At 37.5% G+C, this 10,490-nt stretch overlaps 1 protein-coding gene across 2 annotated transcripts; it reads right to left on the reverse strand.

Annotated features, from left to right (window-relative positions):
• Positions 1-8,004: 8,004 nt before the first annotated feature.
• Positions 8,005-10,490, reverse strand: LOC306876987 (small ubiquitin-related modifier 3-like). 2 transcript variants are annotated; one of them, XM_079428488.1, is made up of 4 exons: positions 10,399-10,490; positions 9,697-9,825; positions 9,544-9,615; positions 8,005-9,115 (listed from the first exon to the last, which is right to left on the reverse strand). In XM_079428488.1, exons 1-4 carry the CDS (start codon positions 10,417-10,419, stop codon positions 9,053-9,055), a joined length of 285 nt encoding a protein of 94 aa, XP_079284614.1. In that variant the 5' UTR covers positions 10,420-10,490; the 3' UTR covers positions 8,005-9,052. The 2 variants fall into 2 exon arrangements, with proteins under 2 accessions (XP_079284614.1, XP_079284613.1); XM_079428487.1 differs by having other exon boundaries at positions 8,335-9,115; positions 9,544-9,825; positions 10,399-10,478.

Genomic DNA, 10,490 nt, shown 5'->3' on the forward strand with positions numbered 1-10,490 from the left:
AAAGCGATTCTCAAAACCCAGAGACCATCCTTGCATCCAAACTGTGAGGATGAGAAGATGTCCAGGAAATAGCTGAGGTGTCACTCCTAATTAAACTGGCATCCTGGAGATGCCGCTGTCCTCTGATGTCCTTTTTTTTATTTTAATAAGCATTACAATGTATGTATGATCAAACGATGTAGAATACAATGCCAATGCATTTTGCGTTATCCAAATCCAGACTTCTTTTGCTCAAGAGAGTCTGTCAAAACTCCACGGCTGTGAAGAACTTCGTCCTTGAACAGTGTCCGGCTGAGGTCTCTCTGCTTTGCTGTACATGTCAGTGTGCTATGAAGGGGAGTGTAAACTTCACCTGTGAGTTATGAGCAGGGAGAGGTGCTTTACCCCGCAGACATTTAAATGAGAATAAGTCAGCTGTAGAAAGGAGGGGTCGACGTTAAAGAGAGGGAAAGGTGGGGCGAGAGAAACACACAGGAGAGAGAGAAAGAGGTTTTTTCCAGCTCTTATCTCATGTCTTAAAGGTGTCGTGAGGAATTCCCCAGTGTTGTACATGTCTGTGTGTCAGGTACGGCATCGCTCGTTTCGATCGGTGTGATGAGATGAGCAGCATACCCTGAGGACCACTTGTCAAAGAAATCTCCCTTCAGCCAATCGTTTCCTCGCCTGCATCTCAACCCATGTCTTCAACAACACCCCATGTGGCCGGCTGGAGGGGAAACTGTTTAACCACCAACCCAGAGATAGATATACATTTAAACTGAGCAAAATTATAACTTCAGTTAATGATAAAACACTTACATTTCTTAATTACAAACCTTACAACTTTCAAAATTAAAGAGATTGTTCACCTAAAAATGAAAATTCTGTCATCATTTACTTACGCTCGTGTCGTTCCAAACCTGTCTGAGTTTCTTTCTTCTGTTGAGCACAAAAGTTTTGGTAACCAAACAATTGACTTACATAGTATGGACAAAAAATACAACAGTGGTCAATGGGGACCAGCAACACATTCCTCAAAATATCTTTTGTGTTCAGTTGAAAATTCAGTGTGTGCCTCAGTTTCCCCTACATTTTATGAACATTTTTACATCAAAGCACTAAGGCAATAAAAAGAACACTCTGTCTTTTTCACCTGTGCCATATTTTGTCTTCAATTTCCTTCCTCAAAGCTGCTCAAGCTTATCTGGAAATCTGTCATGGATTCTGAAGGTGTGGAAAAGACATAGATTACACTTAAAGGAAACAAGAAAAAAGTCTGGTTAAAATAACAAACAATACACAAAAAAATATGAAAAAAATACAGTAAAACTAATGCAAGATATTGCTCTCGGGGTCAAACAGTAAACCAGTCATTCATGTTGTTGTGTTAGAGACTGACTTGATAAAAAATGTTCAAAGGAGAATAAAAAAGAAAGCACAACACAAGAGAAAATGATCTTTCAGGGTCAACATTAATCTGTTCTCTTTGTTAAACTCCTCACAGGTTTTGTGCAGCGATGCCAAAGATATTTTGTGTGTGATACAGCATAATGAATACAACTCTGCCATGTAAGTCACAGCAGTTAACCCCTAAATAATTCCTCACAGGGAACTAAAAACATAAGCGACTATAAAAAAGCAGCAGAAGCTCATGGAAGAAGTAGTAGCTCTCACATTTCTGTTTTTGTTTCATTATCAGTGTGAGGAAGAATCCTGGCATGTTTGGGCAGGTGACTAACCGATCAGTGCATGTGAGAAATGACAGCTACTGTTTGCTTGTGAATGTCTTCTGCTCACCCTACAACTGTGACATCCACAATCTAAATACAAACACCATTGTGTTCTTATTTTACAGGTAAAAAATTAAAATTAAAATTAAATATTAAAATTTAATTTAATTTAATTTAATTTAATTTAATTTAATTTAATTTAATTTAATTTAATTTAATTTAATTTAATTTAAAAAGCTGCCTGGAAAAAAAAAAAATCCAAACAAACTTCAAGAACACTCCTAACATTTTCTATCATTTATTTTCTTTACATAGTGAGAAAAACTATTAAAAGCAAACGCTGCATTTATAGTTCAGCCTGAGGGCTGTGTGAGGTCAGCTGGCTGTGATATTTCATTCTAATGCATTGTAAAGGGGCAGCTAATAGTTGGGCGGCTACTCTGATACTTGCAGTAAGCCTGTAATCACGAAGGGAAGCAGCCCCAGTCATTACTGAGGGACATGCTCTCTGCCTCAACCAGTACATCTCACCTACTCATTAACCCTCCAACTGACCACCTGACCTCAGAAAACATGCAAATACCCAAGCCTGACCCCATGACTGCATCATGATCTCTCTTAGGTACATAATATGAGACACAGCGGATCTAATGACTTGAGAGAAACATTCACATTACATTTCTATTGATATGCATGCTTGTCTTTATTTGAAGTCTCACACTATAAGCTTAAAAAGTAATGTGTGGTGTTTTTTTAAGATAGATAGATGAAAAGGTTATATATAAAACACTACAATATTTTTTCTGAATTACAATATTTGTCATATTTACGTTCTTGCTATTTCATGTGCTTTTTTAATGTAATGTCGGATTTTTCTACATTTAATAGTTCAATCAGCCTTTAAAAGAGAGGTGGTCTGACAAATGGAAGCTGCAATGGACATTAAACTTTACAAAAAAAGTTATACTTGAAGTGTCCAAACTTTTGTAAAGACTAAAATAACATTTATGTTTTGGCACGAGTTGTGTCCTGTGTCTATCACATGTATTCCCATGTAGTATCCAGTGTACAGACGGAGGGGAAATGTATCAGATATGCAACATCTCTGTCAGTGGCTTCATTGTGTGATCAGTTCTTTTGTATTCTGAGCTTAAAGTGTCATCTGATCCAAAGAGCCACGGACAATCAAAAACTATCAGCACTATGGCCCAGAGCATGAGAAAGATAAAGGTGGGTAACTAAGAATCTCTTTAAAAAGTTTCAAATGGGTTCCACAAAGAATGTCTCTAGTTCTTTTGTAAACCTTCTATATACAGGTGCTTTAAACAACCCAGAAACTACACTGACCTGAAGAACCTATTCACCTCAGTTTTAACATAAGAGCAGGCCTTGCTATTTTACTTTGATTGAATGTGTTCTTGTTCAAATACTTCCCCATAAATTATGATGAGAGCCAAAATATTAAAAGTCATGGAAGAATATTTACTGAGTAATACAGAATTGTATCTAACTTTTTAAGTTTTATTTCTAATGTTTGCATGCCTGTAACTCCAGAAGTCTTGATATCATTTCAATTTTTGGTTTTTAACAAACATTTCTTTTGCTGTCTTCATTTTGAAAGGCCTATATGGTTCAGATATTGGGATCTCAATGTGGCTCCATGAGTAAACTGGTAACTTGTACAGATTTAAAGTGGTCAGTTCATCCATTGCTTTCTTCTTCATTTACATATTTCTTCAATTGTGACCCTGGAGCACAAAACCCGTCTTAAGTCGCTGGGGTATATTTGTAGCAACAGCAAAAAATACATTGTATGGGCCAAACTTTTTTAATTTTATTGTATGCCAAAAATCATTAGGACATTAAGTAAAGATCATGTTCCATGAAGATATTTAGTGAATTTCTTACTGTAAATATATCAAAACTTAATTTTTGATTAGTAATATGCATTGCTAAGAACTTAATTTGAACAACTTTAAAGGTGATTTTCTCCATATTTAGATTTTTTTGCACCCTCAGATTCCAGATTTTCAAATAGTTGTATCTCAGACAAATATTGTCCTATCCTAACAAACCATACATCAATGGAAAGATTATTTATTCAGGTCTCAGATTATGTATAAATCTCAATTTCGAAATATTTACCCTTATGACTGGTTTTGTGGTCCAGGGTCACATTTATGTGTTTAGTCGGGAACCTTTGTTTGAGTTGACAAGGAATGGAAATTCAAGAATTATACAGTTTTTAAAAGGTGAAGTACAATATTGGTTCTCATGTGTCTTTTAACCAAACTCAATATGCCAATTTTGAATATGCACAAGCGTGAATGAGATCTGAGAGCTACAGGGGGAAATAGGATTTTCATTTTTGGGTATTACCCATTTTTGGGTAACTATTCCTTTTGTTACACACATTAGGACTGAAATGCAGTGGTATTAACTTAAAGAGATGTACTATAAACATGATTCCCTGAAACTGAAATATCGACTCCATCGACACTATCTGATGTACTAGTTACTGAGACACAAGCCAAAGATCAAAAGACCCCATCCTATGTCAGGACAAATCAAAGCCTCCACGTGTTCACAGCATGGACTGCAGCTATGCCACAGATGCTATCTGCTGCCCCAGTGCCCAAACTCTACCAGCCTGCCTGATCTAGAGGCTGAGACACAGACTGATAACCATCTGATAACTCCTCCAGCTCTCTGTGTCAGAGCCAGCAGGGCAGATAATGTGCTTCTACACACAGGAAACACTTTATCAGGCTCAATGTTTCCCTGATCCCACGGCTCTTCACATCTCAAGGGCCCCTCAGCACATGGTGAGCAGCCAAAGAGTTACAGTAGCAGATAACCACCGGCAGCTCTGTGATGCTCTATCAAAGCCCTGAGGTGTTTTGGGCAGAATATGAGGAGCATGGGGGAAATTATTGGCTGAGATAATCACTGGGATGATAAATATGTGTAATGATGTGTTGCAAAATTCTGAATGAGGCCTGATGGACACAGAAGAGGCGTTTTGTCCAAGCAGACAAGGTGAATCATTTTTGTGAATCGAACAACCCGGCTCATGGAATTCCAAACGCTACCGTAACACCCCCCCAAAAATGGTGCTAAATAGCACTCATTGGCCTGTAATCATAGGGGGACCACTTTAAAGGGATTGTTCACATTCTGTCATCATTTACTCACCCTCAAGCCTGAACACAAAGGAAGATATTTTGAAGAAAGTTTGTAACCAGGCTGTTTTGGGGCACCATTGACTTCCATAGTAGGAAAAAAAAAATACTATGGAAGTCAATAGTGCCCCAGAACTGCTCTGTTTCCCACATTCTTCAGAATATCTTCCTTTGTGTTCGGCAGAACAAATACATTCATACAGGTTTGGAACTACTTGAAGATGAGTAAATGATGACAGAATTTAGATTTTTGGGTGAACTATCCCTTTATGTGCTATATAGCATCTATCTTTAACAGGTGAATGGGAATTAAAGCAGTTTTGTATCACTTTTAAGCTTTTCTGAGGTCAAAAAGTCTCATATTTCCAATGGTTGTTATCTTCAGGAAATACACTGTATTATATTGCTGTTTTTAATTCTTTCCCCAGCTAAACTAAAAGACTAAGAGAGCGTTAAAGAACTATACAGGGGCTTTGTGGCATCTTTAGTAATGGTGCTAGCACCTCCAAAACCCCAAAGAACCGCTGAAGAACCAATTGTTTGTACAATATCTGAACCGTCACGCACTGAAAATGTAGTTTTTTTTCAGCAAGGATACATTAAGTGGGCGTAAAGACATTTATAATGTGACCAAAAAGTCTATTTCAAATAAATGCTGTTCTTTTGAACTTTCTGTTCATCAAAGAATCTTGAGAAAATGTATTAAAAACAAACATTCAAAACAGAATAGTTTTTTTTAAATGGCTTGCTGAATGCATGACACAATAGCTGAAATAAGGTCAGCGTGTTTATGTCTGAGTCCAGACTGATGGTTGTTGTCTAGCTGACACGTGAGAGACATCAGAGCGGTGGGAGCCTTTAATCAGACCAGCGAACCGCTCATCAGCTCACACAGAACAGCATTCCCCATGAGAGATCAGACCTTACTCTCCAATTTACCACAGCAGCACCAGAGACTCTGGGGACAAACCTTTCAGAGACCGAAACACACACAGACAGTGACAGCCCTGTAATCATATCCATCTATGAGTCAATTATGTGTAAATAGCACATAGACTTTCGAGTGTGTGAATCCAGCGCAATAATTCTGTTTACACTAACTGATGCTTTCCACAAGACCAGCATGTATCATTAAAGTTTTAATCTTTATAAGTGTAACAAACACCTGCACATATCAAATAACGCCATCATTCAGATGAAGGGATAACGAATGCCGTGGCATTTTCCAACATGCTCTTCAGCGCTTTAATGTGAGCCAATATCCTATTAGGCCTTGATGTGGGCTGTAAGAGGTTTGCAGCCCTTCACCTGCTGCCATTGAAGACATCTTTTATCTAATGCAGTTCATCACGTGCACCACTGTAAAAAAAACAAAAAACTGGTTTAACTTTTAACTTTTAACGTTTAAGGCAACCAGCTTCAGCAGATTTTTGAGTTTTCTCAACTTATTTTTGTAGGAGATTTTTGATTTTTTACAGCACTGTAGAAAAAAATTATTATAAAAAGTTGAGAAAACTTGTTCTTCTATGACATCACTGTGAAAACCCACTTTTGGAAGTTAATGCAAAATGAAAACACAGAGGTTTCCATGGGGGGCTTTCTGGTTCCCCAAAGAACCTTCCGGTGAACAGTTCTTAAAATAACTTTTGTCTTATAGTGTCAAGAGGATGTTAATAATCTAGAACCTTTTTGCCATTATACAGAACCTTTTGTGCAACGAAAAGATCTGATGGATATTAAACAGTGTTGGAACGGTTACTATGGAAATGTAGTAGGTTACAGATTACAAGTTACCCTATTTAAAATGTAATAAGAAGTGTAACTATTTCAATTACTTTATTAATGTGATTGTTTCTAAATTTCTAATGAATGTTTTCAACTGTTAATCATTTTCAAATCGAATAAGCATGTGTCCTAAACTTCTGAAACATTGGTGTCTCATATTTTGAAACAGTCAATGCAATTTGGAAAATAAATCACTTAAATTAAACTTTTATTTTTAAGAGTGTATGAAGAGACAAATTTGACACTAAAAATCCAAAACAAATCAGAATATCAGGAGGATTTTACTGTCATTTTGCTAAAACGGACCAGAAATATAACTGACTTTGTATACTTTCTTTTATCCAAAATAGGAGTCATTTTATCCATCACCATTATTAGCCGTCACTCATCATGTTGTGGATCAACAGTGGGATTGAGAAACAATCATGTAGGCAAAATATGTCAACATGGGATTGTGGAAAGACAATGAAGTCCAACATTTTTGTGCAGGGAGTATTACGACAAATCTTTGCTGTTCAATGTTTATGAAATCTTTCAATAAAAGAGATGCATGATGTTTCCAAACCATGACACTCCCACTGAATCTTTGGGATGGTAAATGTCCCTTTGTACCCTCATTGACTCTTCACATGTACGGGCAGGTCAGGAGGTAATTCATCCGCCTTTAGAGGAGATTACTGAGTGCTTCAAGTTAAACACACTGCTCTGCTGCAAACTGTGCTCTCACTCATTAGCACAGTGGGACTTCTCTGCTTAAAGCCCTGCACAGACTGCATGTAAACACATTGAGACCAATAAACAGCTTTGATATTAAAGTACCATCCAAGAACACAAGTGCAAATTGAAATGTAAATACTTTTTTTTTTTTTTTTAGCTCACAGCTGAACAACGTAAATTGAATTATAAAATCAGGCTATACAAATCTGCTATTGTTCTTTACAAAGCATGCTGATGCAAATAATCCTTCCCATCTCATTACCTTAATAATATCAATTTCCCTCATTTCTCGGTCATGTATCAATGCTTAAATTCATATCTGATATACAAAACACGTCTTACCCCGTGGTATGAAAGTTAATCTGTAACTCAAACATATACGTCACTTGTTTTATAATATAACCCTTTCTCTAGATGTATCTATCCTGTGCTATTATATCAAATATTCATATCACAGTAAAACCCCTCCGGAAATTGCTATCAATCACATTTTTATTCTTTATGAATTTTAGCCATGAATTTAGCTCAAACATACTCTTTTGTTGTTTTTGCATTGTAGCACTGAAGATTACTTAAAAAAAAAAAAAATAATAAAATAGACAAGAATTCCTGGATTCAATGAGTGATAAGAAATTGGTTTAATTTAACCCCATACTTCTACAGAAGGCACATTTTTTTGGTATAAACTAGACATTGATTTTAAGAAAATCAGTGTGCTTAACTCATTCAAATAGACTCATACTGATACTGTTCCATTAAATGCAATGCCAGCAATTTTAGGATTATTTCCTGACCGTTGGTAGAAGATATTCCAGACCTGCATGCAATCTCTCTCTTAAAAACAATAAAATGCACCATTACACAGTTACTCCATCTAGTGGCAAACCATTTCAATCTTGAACTGACCTTTATAGAGCCTGAAGAACAAGACAAATACAAATCAGTATCAAACTATATTTATTATATACAGTAGTAAATTGCCAACATAGGATCCTCCCAAACACCCCTGCCATTCCCATTACAACACTCATGTTGATTTGGCTTGAATTCACTGTGGAGTCGCCATTAGACCAGAATAGTGTTTAATACTCTTACGCCTGAAAAGCTAAATGAGAGTGACGTTACTATATGACGTATTTGCAGACGATAAAATCAAGGGGAACACTTAGTTTGTATATCATGAAATTCATACTGAAGCAAACTTTTAAAGACATATGCATCAAAACTTATAAAATTAAAAATGGCTACCGGTATACGATCCTGAGGTTTCAGAAACACAATGCTGCAATGTCACCTTTCCAAACTGTTCATAAAAAGGGCGTCTTAAAGTTTAGTTGTTTACCGCAATTAAAGAAATTCTGGGACCATACTAAGAAGTCCCAAACATCCTCTTTCACGACGCTTCCCTCCTTGTATGTGGGAGGTGCAAACATACGTACATAATACACAAACGTATACAACAGGCATACGAGATCCAAAAGGGGGAAAAACAACTAACTCATTTCCAATTTAGTTCAGGGAGAACACTGCAAAAACGGGGTCTTTTGATGATTAAAAAGAAAAAAAAAATTACTTAAACTGATTTAATTTCCAAAACCTTTTCCATTTCAGCCCTGAACTGCACTGGAAGTGAAGATGAGCACAAATAAACAAGCATCTTTAACAGGTTCCTCCCGTCTGCTGCTGGAATACATCGATGGTGTCCTCATCTTCCATTTCCAGCTGAAAATTCACAAAAACATACACTGAGAAACACTTCAAACTGAGGCCTTATAACAAGTTCCAAGCTCCAGGTTTGCTAATACACTGACAAATGCAGTTTTTTTTTGCATGGATTGCTTACTGTTAGTTTTTTTTGTTAAAGAGACTGCATCCAAGATTTGGGGCGGTTAAATATTACCAAAAGCAACTAGGAAAATACAGTCCCCATAGCAAGAGAGAATACATAAATGTTTGAATTCTGATGTTTGGACTCATTGTGACGGCACCCATTGGTGAGCAAGTGATGTAACACTAAACTTCTCCAAATCTGTTCTGACAAAGAAACGATCTACATCTTGGATAAGGCCTGAGGGCGAGTACATTCTCTGCAAACAGTGAACTATTTCTTTAATCAGGTAAAAATAAGATTCAAAAATAAGAGTACAAACCTGTGCAGGTGTGTCCGTCTCATTGATTGGCTGACCATCAAACCTGAACCTAATTTGTCTCACGGATAAACCCTGAAAATAAAACAACATCCAAGTTATAGATCTGCACATCAACGTAACGTCAAACGTGCAAAGCCTCATGATGTGTCTCACCTGTCTTTCGCAGTAGGCCTTCATCAGTTTGCTGAGGGGGGTGTGCCTTTTAATTTTGAACTGGACCACAGATCCATCCTGACCAGCCACTTTCAAGTTGATGTGGTCATTTTCAGTCTTCACGCCCTCCTGAAATGAAATATGAAGAGTGTGTGGTGTTAAAGATTAATAATGAGCATGCACTGTTCTGAAGGGTCTACACACACACACACACACTCTCTCTCTCACACACACACACACCAGGTAAGTTACATGATCTGAGCTAAAACCACATGCAGTCCCTGTATTAAACACACACGTGGTTAGATGTTCCTGTGACACTGAGTAACACGTGTTAAGAGATGAAGACTGTAGTCTATATCATCATCAGTGTGTTCCTGGAGAAAACAGCTGCGTTTGGCGCAAAGTTACAGCAACTATCCGCATGAAACCCCAATCTGAGCATCTCGATGATGCTGAAACCGAGCAGAATCCCGCCGGTTTAACTGCTAGCGACACGAGCTGCTGTGGTTCTCCGTGCTGCTGGACGGATGGAGGAGTTATATGGCCATGTGCGGAAAATGCGCTAAATCTTTGTTGAAAACCTCTTTGTTTCCCTACATATAAAACACAGGATCCAGACTATCTACATCTACGCGTTATAATCACACAAAACACACCCTCCGTGCTGCTGGAGCTCGGAGCACAGACACAAACATGTACCTTTGGCTTCTCGTCTGACATTTTTGTAGAAATGTAGGATTCTCCCGGGAACACGAGCGCTGTCCTCCTCGCGCTCAGCAAGAAAGCGCAGA

The sequence above is a fragment of the Barbus barbus genome (genome assembly GCF_936440315.1).
Source record: "Barbus barbus genome assembly, chromosome: 11".
NCBI lineage: Eukaryota > Metazoa > Chordata > Actinopteri > Cypriniformes > Cyprinidae > Barbus > Barbus barbus.

Coding starts and splice junctions, on each gene's coding strand:
- LOC306876987 (XM_079428487.1), bottom strand. CDS start 10,419: ATGTCAGACGAGAAGCCAAAG. Junction 9,826..10,398: donor TGTCAGACGAGAAGCCAAAG/GTACATGTTTGT, acceptor ATTTCATTTCAG/GAGGGCGTGAAGACTGAAAA. Junction 9,116..9,543: donor AGACGGACACACCTGCACAG/GTTTGTACTCTT, acceptor GTGAATTTTCAG/CTGGAAATGGAAGATGAGGA.